The sequence below is a fragment of the Oryza sativa genome, chromosome 8 (genome assembly GCF_034140825.1).
Source record: "Oryza sativa Japonica Group chromosome 8, ASM3414082v1".
Taxonomy (NCBI): Eukaryota; Viridiplantae; Streptophyta; class Magnoliopsida; order Poales; family Poaceae; genus Oryza; species Oryza sativa.
Genome location: NC_089042.1, coordinates 28391699 through 28411373, shown reverse-complemented (window position 1 = coordinate 28411373; position 19675 = coordinate 28391699). Strand labels below are relative to the sequence as shown.

Below are 19675 nucleotides of genomic sequence, written 5' to 3'. Positions count from 1 at the left end.
CTAGCTAGGTGCCGCCCGACCGGCCAGCAGTCTCAAATCTTTTTTTTTTAAGAAAAAATTCTTCCAATACTTATGCTAACTGCCACAGTCACCAAGTCCACCCGTACATATCGATCTACACCTATATCTCTCTCTCGCACCAAACCATTCCTGCAAACTTTCTTTCTTCAATTTTAAAACAAACCCCCAAGTAGCTTATACTAGTAGTATTTCTTTCTAAAAAGATATATTTTCATCACAAACACCCATGGACCATGGTGCATGGTGTGGTAATTTTATACTCCTACTTTATGGTACGATGGTAGTAACTAATTTAATTAATTACTATTGTAACTGTATGCCACAGGTGATGCACGGCCAGCCAAATGCTTGCAACTTACGCTGATTCACGCCAACGGAGAAAATGTTATGTGGCCAATCGCTTTACTTATCTTATGGAACCACGTGATCTCTAACAATGTTGTACCATTACAACAATGTCGTCAACCATCTTATCGCACCCCAATCCATTCCGCTCACGCATTGCACGGACGGCATTGCGGTAAGTCATTACATGGCTTGTACGCACAATCATAAGTAACCAACATTTATTTACTGTACTATATACTTACTATAGTAGCACATTTAATTTGACAACTCAAAAAAAATAAAGAAAAGATTAGATTAAAAAAAAGTAAGTAACTACTGGGGACAGGGGCAAATCCAGCCTAGAGACAAAGCTGGTGTCGGCCTATGCTAATTTTTCATCATCTCAACCCGTCATGGTGAAAAAAGAGTCTCGACCCATGGGCTTTCAACACCAGATGGGTCATGGCGGTTTGGGTCTGCTCCTTACTAAGGGATTTGCCAGTTCTCATATGATTAAGATTCCCCTGTCACCTTTCTCAAGGAATCGTCGTCAAACTCCAAGCAAGGAAGAGGGAGAAGACTCACCAATGGCAACGACTCCTCAACAATGGTGACGACCAGTAGCGAACCCAGAATAAAAATTACCGGGATCCAATGCGTACCAATTATCTAAATTTTTACTTATATACTAATTAACATCATATAATTTAGTTAGAATTGAATAATTTACTGGGGTCCGAGGAACCGGGTAAATGTAACTAGGATCGCCACTGGTGACGATGTCGAAACTCTTACGAATAACCTAGGGTTTAGGTTTCCAGGGTAGGGGTCGTGAGGGAATGGCCGTGAGCAGTGGTAAGACCGGCGGTGGGTGGCGGAGTACATGGGCGGTGGGTAACGGAGATGCCACCGAAGCTGTGTAGTTAGAAAAGAATGTTCAAATATATGGACATCTAGATATAATTTTTCCATAAATAAATCATAACATTAAACATGTAAACCAATAGAACCATCTTAAATAAATCAAACATACTAAACATGATTGATACATCTCGACGATTTTGATTCTATTGTGGAAGTGGAGCAGCACAACGCACTGCACATATATACAGTGCACGGTATTGGATATTGATGATGCACAACACCCTAACGTAGATGAAGATGAGTCGTTGTGGACGAACAACGAGCAGTCGCACGAGCGATTCCAAAAATCCTTATTAGTGCCTTCTCCCGATGCAGGATGTCTAAGACGAAGGTTTCAGAGATATGCGGAAGGTTGTGGCCGTACGGCGGTGGAGTGAGATGTATGGTTGTGACGCCTGCCTTATTGCCCGTGAGCTGTATGCGGCTAGGGTTAGACCACAATTAGTGGTTAGCTGGTGAGTTGGTGGAGCAGTGGGCTATTTGGGCCTTGTGGCTGTGGTTGGAACGAACTTTGTGGTAGTCAAGTATTCGGGTAAAATCCAGATATTTAAAAAGGTAATATCCGTGTTTTATACCAGATAACACGCATATGTAAGATATCGTCATCCCAAACCCGATCTTATATCCAACAGAAAATACCTATATTTGGACCTGAAAACAGTAAAAACTCCCGAATACCTCAATTTTTAACCTAAAATTGTCACAAATTAATACACCCGGGCAGGCGATCAGGAAATACCCACCCTGTTTTCACCCCTAGCCAGCAGGCATGAAAAGTAGACTACGAGCAACTACGCGGTAGAGAGGAGTATCCAAAACCCTATAATTTTTTTGCGTGTGTTGCATAGAGGTGGTGGCTCGATATTTACAAAGATATAAGAATGCATGATCAGGACACCATACAATCTCCATCGGATAAGCTGCGTGTAACCTATCTAGAGATTCCTCGCCACTTCACGCACCAAGAATGCGATGAGTTTCCAAACACCAAATTATGCAGCAAAACCAATCTGAAAAAAAAGAGAAGTCGTGTCTGCATAAGCATAAGAAACCATTTTTGTGGACCATTCACACGTATGCCTACCAACCGGCCTGTGCCTAGTGAGGCGAGCGAGCACGTGTGTGTCCCGTAATTCTCACCACCACACATTACTTAAGTGCTTAGAAGAGCGCTTTCTCTTTTAAGAAAATCACCCTGTTTTGGAAAAGGCAAACATAGTACTAAAGATTAAAATACATCCCTTCCCATGAGATGAGACTTTGTGATTTTCTTAGAAATTAATCTTCGTATGAGTCTTAGCCTACATATTAATTCGAGTAGAGGACGTCGGGCAGGGTCGTTAGCAGAGGGTTATATCCTGGATGGTTAGTAGGCGGAGGCAACGACAAGATAGTGGGCCAATGGGCGCGATGGGGAGTTATTGCTTTCTGGTGCCGACGAGGCTAAGAGGTAGGGCATGGGGGTGGGGGGAGGGGGAAAGGGGGTATGTGTTAGGTGGTTAACGAACACACGTCACGATGGAGAGGAGATGTGTGTAGTGGGAGAAATGCATGAATCTGGAAAGCAATATAGCTAGTGTAAATTTGGCTGAAATTTATGGTTGTTTTTAGATGACTATAAACTAGATCTCTTATGATTATGATGATACCCGTACATTTTAGTAAGGCAAGACAAACCTAGTAGTCCCTCTCTCTCAAAAGAGATATCTAACCCTAGAGTGAATTTAGATTTATCACCGGAATTGGGTTTTTTTTTTACAAGGGAGACAGGGACCCATAGCCTATATTTTTTATATAGGCAGACATAAGTTGATTTTTTTTTTACAAAAAGGCGTATGTGTTAAGTAGTATGCCGTGTATATACGATGCAGATGCAAGCATGTTCAGCGTCGTACGCTCATCGCAGATTACCGAAGCACTTCCTATATATATATATATATATATATATATATATATATATATATATATATATATATATATATATATATATATATATATATATATATATATATATATATATATATATATATATATATATATATATATATATATATATATATATATATATATATATATATATATATATATATATATATATAACAGACCAGTAAATTTGCTCGCCGTATACAAGCACCTTTAAGCAATGCGTATTATATTCTATCTAGAGTATTTTAAATATCTTTTTAAACGGATGAATAATGCATGAAACTGAGTTTATAAAATTATTTAATGGCATAAATAAATAAATTAAATATTATAAAGTTGAATAGTTGATTTAAAAAGTTATTAGAAATGATGATGAATAAAGTTTTTTAGATAAACATATCATTTAGAAGCTTAGGAGGCTTGTCCTTCAATTTGTAGGTAGAAAAAGAACGTGACCTTAATTTCTCATATACTTGCAAATTTATATGATAATTAATTTGAATGTCCCAAACGACGTAAGCAGACAGTACTCTTTTGAAGTATAGGAATACTTGTTTAATTTTTGTGTGTCGTGGTGCATCGATCTGCATCTGCATGTGAGCCTCACTCCCTAACTATCCTTTTGGTTAATGTACATTATAATCGAGTTCACTTTACAAGTTAGTGGTGTGTTGCCCTTTAATTTGTCTTTCTCGTGCATCAAGCTAATTAATTTAGGATTGCACTACGGGTTTCACGATCAAATGAAATCTCTTCTTTCTTCCAAGCTACTCCTAGCTTAATTTATAGTAGTAACTTTTCTTTTCATGTTACTTGCTAACTCAGTCTGTGTTTAGTTCGTGTACCAATTTTTTTATACCGACACATATTTAAAGTATTAAACGTATACTAATAACAAAACAAATTACAGATTTCATCTGTAAACTACGAGACGAATCTATTAAGCCTAATTAATTCGTTATTAGCAAATGTTTACTGTAGCACCACATTGCATTGTCAAATCATAGCGTAATTAGGCTCAAAAGATTCGTCTCGCAATTTACATATAAATTGTGCAATTGATATTTTTTTCATCCACATTTAATGCTCTATACATATATCTAAACATCTGATGTGATAAAAAAGTTAAAAGTTCAAAAGAAAAAAGTTTAAATCTAAACACGGCCTATTTCTTCAGCGGTGGCATGCCTGCCCTTCTTTCCTCTGTCACCACCGTACAGTACATACAGAGGGAAAGGAAAGCTGGTCATGCTACCGCACGAACCAATTTTTTAATTAAGTTAATGGATCCCCTTTCCTTTAATTAAATTTTGATTTTTGAATGATCTCTGTTCTGTGTACGTAAGACCGTAGAGGCCGTCCGTCCGGCCGGCCATACGTACTGATAGAGCTTCTTCATCTGCGGTGCAAAAATATTGTCTGAAGATCGAACTTATTGCATATCTCACGTGTATACTTCCTCCCTTCCAAAATAAATCAACCTCATTCTCATTGTAAAATATCACATCCGGTACAACTTGGTTTAGGAGGTGTTTAGATCTAGAGGTGTAAAATTTTAGCGTGTCAAATCGAATATTATATAGGGTTCGCATGGGTGTTTGGTCACTAATAAAAAAAACTAGTTACAGAATCCGTCAGTAAACCGTGAGACAATTTTATTAAGCCTAATTAATCCATCATTAGCAAATGTTTACTGTAGCACCACATTGTCAAATCATATAGCAATTAGGCTTAAAAGATTCGTCTTGTAAATTAGTCGCAATATATATAATTAGTTATTTTTCAGCCTATATTTAATACTTTATATAGGTATTCAAATATTTGATGTGACATGAAGTAGAATTTTTAACAGGGATCTAAACATGCCCTTATATTGGGATGAAGAGAGTACTAGCTACTACTAGTCCTAGAATATATATATCACATCATGTATTTTTTTGGACAAGTATATTATTTCCTCAATCCCATAATATAAGGGATTTTGACTTTTTACTTGTACTGTTTGACCATTCGTTTGATTAAAAAAATTTGGAATTATTATTTATTTTATTTGTGACTTATTTATTATCCAAAGTACTTTAAGCACAATTTTTCGTTTTCTATATTTATATAAATTTTTGAATAAGACTAGTGGTCAAACAGTCTAAGAAAAAGTCAAGATCCTTATATTATGGAAGGAGGGAGTATTTGTCTGTCAGTCATTAACTGGCTTATGCAGGTTGATTTTAATTAATTCCCTATCACTCCACTAGGACTCCGAGGCTGTACAGACCCATATTAAGGGTGCGTTTAGTTCATACTAAAATTGAAAATTGAAAGTTAGTTAAAATTAAAACGATGGGATGAAAAAATTGGAAGTTTTGATGTGATGAGAAAGTTGAAAGTTTGAAGAAAAAGTTTATAACTAAACTCGGCCTAACTTACTGTCCGACTGTATACTTACCGTCAGATATCAGCTGGTTGTGATGACGTCTTTGGTTATATAGTTATTGGTAAGTTTGTAGAAGCCTAAAGCAGCTTTAGTTTCTCACACAATCTCCAGTTTCGCTAAATAGTTTAGACTATCACCTAGATTCTAAAAATATGTAGTTGTACGATTCAAAAGATGAAAACGCAGTTTTTTTCATATTATTAGAAATTGGCTATTAAATTCATAGAATCTCTAAGGCTGCGTTCATTGCTGTTGGTTCCCAAACTCCATCCGTCTTGTTTTCCACGCATACGCTTCCTAAACTGCTAAACGATATGTTCTTTTTTAAAAAAAAGTTTATATACGAAAGTTGCTTAAAAAATCATATTAATCCATCTATCTATCTATTATATTATTAAGACAGCTCGAAAAGAAGGCACCACGTTCACCGTAGAGGTCTAGAAATTACCACGTTAATCGGAGAAAAAGAAAAAAATTTCGACCGCTTGATCATTGATAGCCTATATTTTAATGGCTGAGATTTAATTAAATTTTTGGAAGATTAGACTTGGTTTCACGTAGACGGACATACCAGGCACTAGAAACCAGACATTCATATCAGACACGGATTGACATGTGCAGTAGTAATAGGACACCAATACGATTGACATGTGCAGGATTTTTAGAATTTGTATTATGTGTAGTATACGGATTAACAGTTTTGAAAGGAGGCACCACGTTCGCTGTGGGGGTTAGAAATTTCCACATTAATCGGAGAAAAAGAAAAGAAGAGTCTAAGTAGAAATACAATTTAAAAATAGCTGAAATTGAAAGATGAGTCCATATAAGAACCCGATACGAGATTAATCGAAATTCAGAATAAAAACAAAATAAAATCCGAAATTATAAAAGAAAAGAAGAGTCCAAGTAGAAATACAATTTAAAAATAATTAAAATTCGGAATTAAAAATAAGGTATATTGATAGAAGAATCCATATAGGAACCCAACACGAGATTAATTAATATTCAAAATAAAAATAAAAAAAATCCGAAATTAGCAAAAAGAAAAGAAGAGTTCAAGTAAGAATACAATTTAAAATTAACTAAAATTCAGAATTAAAAATAAGCGATATTGAAAGAAGAATCCATATAAGAAACTCAATACGAGATTAATTAAAATTTTAAATAAAAAATAAAATAATATCCAAAGTTAGAAAAATTAAAAGAGAGTTCATGTAAGAATACAATTTTGAAACAACTGAAATTCAAAAGTAAAAAAAATAAAAATATTAAAAGAAAACTATACGGTATTAATTAAAATATGAAAAAAATAAATTCTGAAATTAGAAAAAGAAAAAAGATTTCAGTTAGGAATAGTATTTATAAATAACTAAAATTGGTGATAAAAAATAAAGACTATTGAAAGAAAAGACCATCTAAAACACATGACGAGATAAATTAAGTACCAGGCCTATAAAGGAGTAGAGTGGTGGCGGTTGATACGACATATTAAAAGGTGGGGCGACAGGTAGGCCGTGAAGCAAACATAAAAAGCGGTTGCCGAGACTTCTAGAAAGTAAAAAAAATAGACCCCATTGATAATCATATCCGACTTTTAAAATCTCAATGACAATAAAAAGGAGAAGCAACGGGCGGAGTGTATAGCAGTATAGTTGCAAAACCGCCGACGGTTGGTGGGACTTTAAAAAATAAAAACTGAATTCCAATGATAGTTATGTTTGATTTTTAGAATCCCAATGACAATAAAGAGTAGGCAGCGGATGAGTCGTAGAGAAGTATAGTGGCATCGTTTGACGGGACTTCTAAAATTTATAAGAAATTAAACCCAACAAAACAATAAACTCTAAAAACTAAAGGTCCAATTTTTAAAGGTTTGGAACTTCTAAAAAGCAAAAAAAAAATAACAATGATAATCATATTTGATTTTAAAATGTTAATGACAATAAAGAAGCGATGCAGTGGGCGAGCCATAAAGGAGTACAATAGCAAAGCTGCTGACGGTTTAGCGGGACTTCTGTAAAGTAAAAAATAAACCCCGAACGATAATTATGTTCGATTTTTAAAATCCTAATGACAATAAAGAGGGAAGACTGTGGACATGTCGTAGAGGAGTATAATGGCAGCGTTTGACGGGACTACCCAATGAGAGAATAAACTCTAAAACTATAATATCTAATTTTTTAAGGTTTCAAGGAGAATGAATAGAAATAGTGATAGATCTAGTAGGCAAATAAAAAAGGATATGACAAAAGTAAGAGGTAGCATGTGGTGTGACTTTTAAAAACTATATAATTAGAAATAGAGGGACGATAAGGTTTGGTCTTTCGAAGTTTTAAGACGACGAGATAGCTATTTAATAAATTTTAAGTAAAATCATACTGAAAAATATATGATTTTGTTTGGGGGCTAGCCGCGCAATTGCGCGGGCCACCCAGCTAATTTTTTTCTAAAAATAGCTAATACTTAATTAATCATATGCTAATGGACTGCTCCGTTTTACGAAAGATGAGTTGCTAACACCCACCAACGAACACTACTCTTATATATGGATCGATGGATGCGTCAGTGCACTGCATGCGTAGTGGAGACATCGGCGGCCGGGTCTTTTTAGGTAGTATACCCGTAAGTACGAGTAATTAAATTAATTAGACATCGAGATGCATATCTTTGATACGTCATGCGCACTGATACATGTAATGTGATGAGGAGGGGGGAATCGAACAATCATTTTCCAACTTTCAGGTGTTGTTTTGGCATGCATTTGCATGCGCCCGTCGATATATCCATCGGTTAATCGAGAATTGTGACGTTACACGGATGCATGATTAGTGAAGCATCAAATCGATGAATTGAATCTTGTGTGGTGTAGAAGTATAGTACTTAATTTTGGCGTGCGAGAGCAGCAATCCTGATAATAATATCATGATCTCCGTCAGGGGTAGAGCTACTGCTGTACTAACCTGTACAATTAAGCTTCTTCGCTCGCTGCACCTGCAATGGGAAAAAAAATAAAGATAAAACGATGGAGTTATTAACATCCAACAAGTAAGTACTCCTGCTAGATGAAGTACAGTACTCCCTCCGTCTCACAATACAAGGGATTTTCAGTTTTTGCTTGCAACGTTTGACTACTAGTCTTATTTAATTTTTTTTATAAATATAAAAAATGAAAACTTGTGCATAATAAAGTAAGTCACAAATAAAATAATTAATAATTTTTTTAAAAAAATTAAATAAGACGAGTGGTTAAATGTTACAAGTAAAAACTTAAAATCCATTATATTATGGGACGGAGGGAGTACATATGTACATGCAGCAGTGATGAAGACCTACAAATAAATCGAATGGCAACGGGGAGGGCAGCTGCAAGAGAAGATGGATAGGTAGGTGATGGGCCGTCGTCCAGACAGGCCGGCCCATAAATGAAGTCAGGTGTGGGCCATGAAGAGTCGTGGCCCATGAGGAGTCCACACCACACGAGGGTGGGTGGGTTTCCTTCCCCCATACAAGTAGGAGGAAGGAGTGAGAGGGTTGGAGGAAGAGGAGGAGCGGAGGAGATCCCCAACCACAACTACTCTCCCTCCCGCCGCCGCCACCGTAGTCTACCCTACTCCCGCACCGCAGCCATGGTGTCCGACGCCAGCAAGAAGAAGGCGGCTCAGAAGAAGGCCGCCGCCGCCGCCAAGAGGGGCGCCAAGGCCTCCTCCTCCTCCTCCTCTTCCTCCTCCGCCGCCGATAAAGCGGCCAACGGTATCGCCGCGCTTAAGCTTTCCGATCGCACCTGCACCGGAGTCCTCGCCTCCCATCCGCTCTCCCGCGATATCCACGTAAGGATCTTGTCCCCCCCCTCCCTCCTTCTTACTTACTGCTCCCTATTAGATTTGATTAGACCAGATGTACGTGTTGTGTTGACGAGGGAGGGGAATACCTAGTTTCTTTTTCTTTCCCCCCCTTTATAAGATGTAATAATAAGATGCGCTTTGCTGCTCCGCTCAGAATCTCAGATCAGATGCCCATGTATCATCCCTCCTGCTTCCAACTTGCACTCCTACATCCTTGCGCTCCAATTTCTAAGGGATCGATACAATAACCATGTTGATACACACACACACACACACACACACATATATATATATATATATATATATGTATGTATATGTATATATATATACATATACACATATACATATATATGTATATATATACATATACACATATACATATATATATATATACATATATACATATACATATACATATATACATAAACAAATTAAACGTAATCTTACTATAATCATCTTCATTCATATTTACTTCTTGCTTTTATTTTATTTGCACCCCCAAAAACTAACTGAAACGTAATCTTTCGATTCGATGTTGTTGCAGATAGAGTCCCTCTCATTAACATTTCATGGCCATGACCTTATTGTTGATTCTGAGTTGGAGCTCAACTATGGGAGGTTCGTTTATTTCCCATTCATCACTTTAAAATCACAAAAATTATCCTGCTACAGCCCCTTCATTCACACTAACACTTGTCTTATTTATTTAACCTACAGGCGTTACGGTTTGCTCGGCCTAAATGGCTGTGGCAAATCTACTCTGCTCACAGCCATAGGCTGCAGGGAACTCCCTATCCCTGAACACATGGATATTTACCATCTCTCCAGTGAGATTGAGGCTTCAGATATGTCTGCGCTACAGGCTGTTATCTGTTGTGACGAAGAGAGGATGAAGTTGGAAAAGGAAGCTGAAATTTTGTCTGCTCAGGTGACCAGCTCTTCAAATGCTTCATATTGCTATATCTGTGCCCCTGATATCTGTATTGGTATTTCATCTTTGTTCCTGTTGCAAGTTATAACTGGGTACTTAAGGTCTTGTAACATCAGTTTCTTTACTGACATTTACAGGATGATGGTGGCGGTGATGCTTTGGATCGTATATATGAGCGGTTAGAAGCACTTGATGCATCTACTGCTGAAAAGCGTGCTGCTGAGATATTGTTTGGTTTGGGCTTTAATAAACAAATGCAGGCAAAGAAAACTCAGGATTTTTCTGGTGGTTGGCGTATGAGGATTGCTTTGGCAAGAGCTTTGTTTATGAATCCAACCATCCTTTTGCTTGATGAGCCAACAAACCATCTTGGTGAGTCTTCTAAAGGAAATCTAAGTCCACACGGAAATAAAGAATCGATTTCATCTTTTATTTCCAGTGGGAAAAAAAGGCATTTTCTACATTGCTTTAGTTTTTTTAAACACATCTATGTGTCAAATTATTGGCTGCTGGCTATGGGCAAGGATGTTTGTGCCCTACTTAATGATGATACAAACGGAACATCTTTTAAATAGCTGTATATTGTAGTTAGATTTTACCTGGTTCTATGAATTGAGAGTTGGGACAAAAGGCCCCTATGTTGCTATACCTTTTGTTTTCTGAACACACAGTTATAACCTGATTACTTATTGTTGGCCTTAAATTTGTTCTACACCTGACTCTCTCCTCCCATAGTCTGGTTGACACTTATATAATAAGCCTACCCATCATTGGAGTGTAGCTCAAGGAAAGAACGTTGCTTATAAAAGTCTGAACAAGATAAAAATGTGCTATTGCATCCCCATGGGTTTTCTTGGCTTTTTGTTGCGATACTATTTTGTTGAACCTTTTGCCTGTGTAGGTTAATTGTTTTTTCCTCTTTCGTTTGCAGATCTTGAGGCTTGTGTCTGGCTGGAAGAGACACTAAAGAAGTTTGATCGTATACTTGTTGTCATATCACACTCACAAGATTTCCTAAATGGAGTTTGCACTAACATCATCCATATGCAGAGCAAGAAGCTCAAGTTATATTCTGGTAACTATGACCAGTACGTTCAAACTCGTTCTGAGCTTGAAGAGAATCAAATGAAGCAGTACAAATGGGAGCAGGAACAGATTGCTTCAATGAAGGAGTACATTGCACGTTTTGGCCATGGATCTGCAAAGCTTGCTCGTCAAGCTCAGAGCAAAGAGAAAACTCTTGCTAAGATGGAACGAGGTGGGCTCACTGAGAAGGTTGTCAGGGACAAGGTACTGGTGTTCCGCTTTACAGATGTTGGCAAACTTCCACCACCAGTGCTGCAGTTTGTTGAAGTCTCATTCGGGTATACCCCAGATAACCTCATCTACAAGAATCTCGACTTTGGTGTTGATCTTGACTCTAGAATCGCACTGGTTGGCCCCAATGGTGCGGGCAAGAGTACTCTTCTGAAGCTCATGACAGGTGACCTAGCTCCATTAGATGGTATGGTCAGGCGCCACAACCACCTTCGAATTGCGCAGTATCATCAGCATCTCGCAGAGAAGCTGGACCTGGACATGCCGGCCCTACAGTACATGATGAGGGAATACCCTGGGAATGAGGAGGAGAAGATGAGGGCTGCAATTGGTAAGTTTGGCCTGTCTGGGAAGGCGCAGGTGATGCCAATGAGGAATCTCTCTGATGGGCAGAGGAGCCGCGTCATCTTTGCGTGGCTGGCTTACAGGCAGCCTCAACTGCTGCTGCTTGACGAGCCGACGAACCATCTGGACATTGAGACCATCGATTCTCTGGCTGAGGCACTGAACGAGTGGGACGGTGGTTTGGTCCTGGTGAGTCATGACTTCAGGCTTATCAACCAGGTTGCTCAAGAGATTTGGGTGTGCGAGAAGCAGGCGGTGACCAGGTGGGAAGGTGATATCATGGACTTCAAGGAGCACTTGAGGAGCAGGGCTGGTCTCTCTGACTAGTTCTATCTGCCCTTCGTTTTTATCTTCCTCTCTTGACAGCTCCTCGGAGGTTTATTATAATAGCCAAACCAAGTTTTGTCTTGTATCTTGGAGTCTAATTTATTTGTAGTAGCCTGCTATCTTAATTATCACTATTGCACTTGGAGAGTTATAAGAGATTATATATTTTTTTCTTTTAAGTTTGGCGTCTTGGCTGGATGGCTGGTTATCCCTCACAAAAAAATGATGAATACTATCAACTGGTAACAAGCTGTGGTTACAACTTCTGTAATATTGTGAAACCTGTTTCATCTCTGTTATAATATATGGAGTAACTACTAGGCTGGTTTCCTGGTAGTACTTCCCATAAAAAAAACTGGCTGGTTTCCCGTCCGCTGTCTGTGGTGCCTCGTGACACCACACATCCCTCATAAATCCAAAATCATATAGGAGGAAAAAATACAGAAAATCGTGGTGATGCAAAAACAAACAAAAGAAGGGGAAAAATAACCGCAGCTAGCCTTCATGAAAAAACACTCGTGTAATTGGGTCAAAGTCTAATATACGTACACTCGTGTAATTGGGTCAAAGTCTAATATGCGTAGACATGTGATTTTTGGTATGAGGTTAATAATCATGTAATTTGGTGGGAAGACAATGTCAGTTATTCTTGGGGCTGCAGAAATTTTGAGCTGAAGGAAAAAGCATGTAGAATAGTGTTGCAGTAACCTGAGTAGCATCCTAAAGTCATGAGTTCAAATCTCCATAGGAATGAATTTTAGATTGGATAATTTGAGAGCTAAGAATTTAAAAAAGTTTACATATATCCGGTTGGATATAGAGGCTGGATAAAAAATACCATTCTCAAAAAAATAAAAAATAAAATAAAAAGACACCGGTTGGATATAGAGACGGGTAAAAATTACCCTTCTCAAAAAAATAAAAAAAATAAAGACACGTGTTTTAGGGCTGAAGGCCTAAGTTGTTTTTTTTCGTCCAAGTTTAATTATCATAAAATTTTAGGTAATAAAAAAAAGAAAGGAGACAAGTTAATTCCTAAGGAAGCGACAGTTACGACGAAATGTGTAAACTACACATGGCGCGAAGACAAGTTAAATGTGCAAACTACACATGGCACGAAGACAAGTTAGGCCCGATTCGGTTCATAGGACTAATCCATTAGTCCCTCCATTTTAGTCACTTTTAGTTCCTAAAAATCCAAATTGGGATGACTAAAATAGACTAAGTGTATATTGGGACTAAAATCCATTAGTCACTCTTAGAGGTACTTCTGTAGGAAGCGACAGTTATGACGAAGTGTGCAAACTACACATGGCACAAAGACAAATTAGGCCTTGTTCGGTTTATAGGACTAATCCATTAGTCCCTCCATTTTAGTCACCTTTAGTTCCTAAGAATCCAAACAGGGATGACTAAAATCCATTAGTCCCTCTTGGAGGTACTTATAGTGACTAAAGTGGCAGTCTTTCTCTTCTCTCTTGGTCCACGTGCGTTTAGTACATTTTAGTCCCTGGATCCAAATAGTAGGGGACTAAAGTTTTTGGTCCAGAGACTAATTTTAGTTCGAAAACTAAATGATCCAAGTAGGCTCTTAATTCGAAGCGACAGTTACGATGAAGTGTGCAAACTACCTATGGCATGAAGACATGCATCTGAGAATAGAGACGCACAAGTAAACGAAGAGAGTATACATCTAACATGAACGACAGCATGTAGTGAGTGAATCGAAGATGCACTACCGGCCACATTGGATCATCATTCATTAATCTAGTTCTCCTCCTCCTCCTCCTGTATATATTGTACTAGGTAGCCCCAATTAAGCCACTATAGGAACATTCCAGTGGAGCAACACGCTACACTGAGCAATATATAATATCTGAATCACTTTTTAGAAAGATGTATCTTTTCCTTCCTTCTCCCTTCTCCCCGGCCGGCATATTCCCAAGCAGTAAGAGCATGATCCCTTGCCTTCAATTTGACTTATGCACAACAAGCTAATAACACAGCACAAGAATTGCTTTACATCATTTTTCTGCATGGCCAATCTTGATGGTCAAGGTTGTCCCTTGAAGATTATACGCTTCCCACCCTATACACATATCTAGTTCATCCACCACCATATATATGTAATATGTTTATACTGCCCCTGCACGTTGGCTTAGGGTGTGGTCTATACTACAATGTTCCTAATATTACTTTCTTGTTTTTCACGCGTATATTTTTTAAACTACTAAACTGTATTTTTCTTTTGCAAAAATAGTTCCTATGGAAAAGTTATTTTAAAAATCGTATTAATATTTTTTTTCAAGTTTTTTTAAGCTAGTATTTAATTAATCATACGCTAATGAGTCATCCTGTTTTCTGTGCGCGAGAGAAAAATTCCCAAACCATTCTCAAACCTTTTCTTTCGAACACGCCCTTTCCCATTAGAACTTTGGTCAAAGGGCATAGTCCAACGTGAAATTGTACCCTCTCTATATAATTGATGTCCCGAATCTACACTTTGTATTAATTAGACACTTTGCCAGAGCTCCTACATGTTTTTAAATCTAGCCTTTGATTAGGTCAAACTTACTATCATGGATACTATTGTAAAACATGTAATTGTAAATATCACATCATTATCTAAAAAATTGTAAATATCACATTCTTTTATTTTTTTAGTTTTCCAAATTTAATAATTTCAAAATTTATAATTAATATAATATGAAGTTGTATTTGTTTTGCACTCTCGATTTAGAATGTCATTAATTTAATTCCAAACTTTAAAATTAATAATTAAGAACTCTTTTTAGTATAAGCCAATATACCTTCAGTCCAAAAGAAAAAGACAACCAGATTCATCCCCAGAAATTGATTTTTTACAAGACGGAGGAAGTATATTTTTTAAAAGAAATAATAGATATATTTAGCATATTTATAGTGTAGAGTAAATTGCACCCACGGTACATCAACTTTGTAGGTTGGTGCAATTTGATGCAAGAACTTGAGAAATGAGCGTTCTAGTGCAATAACTTGGCAGGTAAGTGCAATTCAGGACAAGAACTTTATAAGTGATCGCATAAATGTAACAACTTGCAAGATATGTACGATTTTGTTACAATAAGTTAAGAAGTTATGCGACAACTTAATTATTTGGAGCACTTTTTAAATACATATTTAATTTTTAAGTATTTATTTTGACAATATACTAGCGTGGGTTTGTATATAAGCATATTTATATTTTTATCCTAATAACTAATAACTGAAAATCAATTAAACTGGATGTAGAAATTATTATATTTCGGTCGAGATTTGGGAAGGTACAGAAAACAAAAATTCTTAAAGATAATTGGATGTAAATTGAATGTGCAGTATAAATCTTAAAGATTAAATTCAATATTGTAAAGTAATATCCGTAGGACTGCTATGTAATGGCATATTGACATCGTGAAAAAAAAAACTCACCTAGCATATGCTTAGCTAAGTTGATGCATCAAAATACTAATTTGTCAAGTTCTTGTACTAGAACGCACCTACTTGTCAAGTTGTTGCACTTGAACGTTTAATTTTCAAGTTATTGCACTATATCGCACCCACCCGCCAAATTGTTGTACCGTGGATATAATTTACTCTATAGTGTAAATAACAACAGCCTATAACACACTGGTGGTGACCGTTTACACCAAAAGTTGGCACTATGGGTAGATTTTGACCTCCTAAATATCCTGAAACTTTTGGGTTGGGAACCAAAACTTCCATGAAAGAGAGATCTACCTGGAATTTCTGGGTAAAGTTTTGTTTCATATTGGAAGCATTAGAACAACACCAAACCATTACTTCCTCAGTTTCATATATTTTCTAGCATTGCCTATATTCATATAGATGTTAATGAATCTATATATGTGTCTAGATTCATAAACATCTATATAAATGTGGGCAATGCTAAAAAGTCTTCTAATATGAAAGGGAGGGAGTACTTTTTTTTTTTATAATCCATATCCCCCTTAACCCTTCCAACCCCAAATTGATATTGGTATTTCGTTTGTGCGATGTAAAAGGGTGCCGTAGGCCCTGTCAGCCAACCTATAGCACATCGACACGCACTTGCCCTGATGGGTTCTCTCCTGGAACTTTCACTGTAGTACTTGCAGAACCTGATGGCACGTATTGTTCTTGTAGTGGCATATCTTCGGGTGCCACCGCATGTATTTACTGTGTGCTTTGATTGGACACGTTTTCATGTTAATATTGGCTACTCTCTCCGTTTCACAATGTAAGTCATTCTAGCATTTCTCACATTCATATTGATGCTAATGAATAATCTAGACATATATATTTATCTAGATTCATTAGCATCAATATGAATGTGGGATAGTATATATATTGTTTACATGCACAAGAGATATCACTATCACAGACAAAATATATTGTTTAGCAATTCAATACTACTTTTATAGAAAAACCTTATTTATGGCTATACACATGTGTAGATACATAGCTAGAAATAAGGACGGGGGAGTAAAAATATGTTACTAAGTGAATTTTCAGGTCATTAATTAGACAGTTCCTATATAATGATGTACAGTTAGCTAGCATTGACATATTCTATTTTCTACGAGATTATATATATAGTTAGGCTTGATCGGTTGTCAAAAGCGCGCAAAAGCTCAAGATTGTAAAAAGGCAGGGATCGTTGACGACGAACTAGAAGTAGATCGACACATCATGAAACACAATAAGGCTAATTAAGGAGAAGAAAAGGTACATGGTGTCGCCGACGACAACGACAAAATATATATATATATATATATATATATATAGTGGATAGCCAGGCCAGTTATATATCAACTGGCGGTTTCTTCGATCGATCTTCTCTGGTCTCGATCGATCAGTTATATTATATGGTGGCTATATATCTGCATGTATATATAGATAGATATGCAGACGGCGACAGCGCTACAGTACAGTTTGCAGGGGCGGCGGCGCCTCCTCCTGGGCCTCGGCGTCGCCGGACATCTCCTCCAGCGACTTCCCCTTGGACTCCGGCACGAGGAAGGTGAAGAGCAGGCCCAGCAGGTTGCAGGCGGCGAGCAGGAAGAGCGAGTTGCGGACGCCGATGCCCGGAGGGTACCCGTGCTCCGTCTTGCTCCGGTCGGGGCTCTGCGCCAGGTACAGGAACCCGAAGGATCCGACGATGGCGCCCAGCTTCCCCGACGCCGCCGAGATGCCGTGGCACGTGGCCCGCAGCCGCGCCGGGAAAATCTCCGCCGGCACGATGAAGGTGGTGGAGTTGGGGCCGAAGTTGGCGAAGAAGAAGGTGAGGCCGTAGAGCAGCAGGAAGCCGACGTGGTTCTTCCCCGGCGCCGTCCAGTGGTGGTACGGCAGGGCGAGGGTGAGCATGAAGAGGGTCATCATGAAGAAGCCAACGGCCTGGATCTTGAAACGGCCCACCACGTCGATGAGCGCGACGGTGAACCAGTAGCCGGGCACCGTCCCGCACAGCGCGATCAGCGTCTGCGCCCGCGCGATGCGGAACAGCTCCTCCAGCGCGCTCATCGTCGCCGCCTTGGGGATCCACCCCACCGCGCTGAATATGTCCTTCTGGAACAGGTTCTGGCTGTAGAACGCAATGTCCAGCAGCAACCACGTCGCCGACGTGCCCACCAGGTGCAGCCCGTGCCGCCGGACAAACTCGCCGGAGAACAGCCCGAACGGCCTCCTGCTGCCACCATTATTACCAATATTACGCATCTCCACCACCTGCAGCACCTTGGACATGTCGGCCGCGGCCTGCTTGGCGTTGTTGGCCACGAGCGCCGTGTAGCGCGCCGTCTCGGGCATCTTGGTGCGCCAGTAGTAGGTGAGCGCCGCCGGCAGCGCGCCCAGCATGAGTATGATCCTCCACACGAAGTCGGCCTGCGGCGGCGTGGAGGCCACGGGGTCCTCGCCGTAGGGAGGCGCCGGGAAGGCGGCCCTGAAGGAGGCGGAGACGAGGATGGCGACGAGGCCGCCGGTGATGATGCCGAAGCCCTGCATCGCGAAGACGGCGGCGATGAAGGCGCCACGCGTCTTCTTGTTGGCGTACTCGGACATGATGGTGGCGGAGAGCGGGTAGTCGCCGCCGATGCCGAAGCCGAGCCAGAAGCGGAAGAAGCAGAGGGTGGCCATGACGGAGGTCGGGGTGTGGCCAAAGGAGAGCGCGGAGGCGAGGGAGCAGAGCACCATGAGCATGAGGGTGATGCCATAGACGCGCTTACGGCCGAGCTTGTCGCCCAGCCAGCCAAAGAAGAGTTGCCCTGAGAGCGTGCCCACGAAGGCCACGCCGTTGACGGAGGCGGAGACGTGCGGGGGGAGCGTGCCGGGGGACGGGGACCCGTCGACGCGGTAGTAGATGCGGCCCAGCAGCTTGGTGACGAGGGAGATGCAGAAGAGGTCATAGGCGTCGGTGAAGAACCCCATTCCGGCCACCACGATGGCCGTGAAATGGTACCATTGCGTCTTGGCCACGTCCAGGGCGTGGAGCACCTCAAGCTGCTGCTGCTCCCCGCCGCCGCCGCCCATGCCAGCTTAATTGCTTGCTTTGTGATGATTTGGAACGTACGTATGTATTCCTTGCTATTTATAACCTACTCAAACGGAATCTCCCTTCTCCTCCCAACCGAATATCCAACCGTTCCGTTGTTGCGTTATGTTGGAACCGTTTTACATTCTTACTACTACTACTCCCGTTGTTTTTGGTTTATACTTAATCTAGCTGGTACAAGAGTAGCTAGGTACTACATCCCTTCCCAAATAAATTTATTTTTCACTAATCTCATACGTACCAATAAAAAAAAACTAAAATACCTCTACTTTATCAAATCTCAATACTTCCTCACTTTATGTACTCCAAATACAATTACTTTTTACTTTCATAAACTCCGATACAAATAATTATTCTAAAAATTAACTTATTTCTAGACAAATATAAGTAGCTAAAAAATAAACTTATTATAAGACGTAGGAAGTACATCACATCACATATTACGCTAGTTGCTATTTATGCAGCAAATGTATCTCCGTCGGTTTGACCTTAGATGACCTAATGCCAACCATCCATTGCTAATTGCGTAGCCTATCTTGTTCTGGTTTCTAGTAAGATTTAACCATCCAAACCATTTTTTTCTCGCGAACGCGCTAAATGATTGCACGTCAATATATTAGAAGAAGACAACAGAGTTTGGTTACACAACGCAAACGGTCAGAGGGCCGTTGCTAGGGGTCAAGGAAAAAAAAGAAACAAAAAACACAAATACAGGAAAT

The 19675-nt window shown here is 39.4% G+C and overlaps 2 protein-coding genes across 2 annotated transcripts; one reads left to right on the top strand and one right to left on the bottom strand.

The window, feature by feature from the left end:
* Window positions 1-9153: 9153 nt before the first annotated feature.
* On the top strand, window positions 9154-12570 carry LOC4346343 (ABC transporter F family member 1). Its single transcript, XM_015794848.3, has 5 exons — window positions 9154-9456; window positions 10016-10089; window positions 10189-10399; window positions 10540-10774; window positions 11334-12570. Exons 1-5 carry the CDS (start codon window positions 9256-9258, stop codon window positions 12389-12391), a joined length of 1779 nt encoding a protein of 592 aa, XP_015650334.1. The 5' UTR covers window positions 9154-9255; the 3' UTR covers window positions 12392-12570.
* Window positions 12571-17136: 4566 nt separating this feature from the next.
* LOC4346342 (inorganic phosphate transporter 1-6-like) lies at window positions 17137-18963 on the bottom strand. The gene has a single exon (NM_001422695.1). It carries the CDS (start codon window positions 18932-18934, stop codon window positions 17330-17332), a length of 1605 nt encoding a protein of 534 aa, NP_001409624.1. The 5' UTR covers window positions 18935-18963; the 3' UTR covers window positions 17137-17329.
* Window positions 18964-19675: the final 712 nt, after the last annotated feature.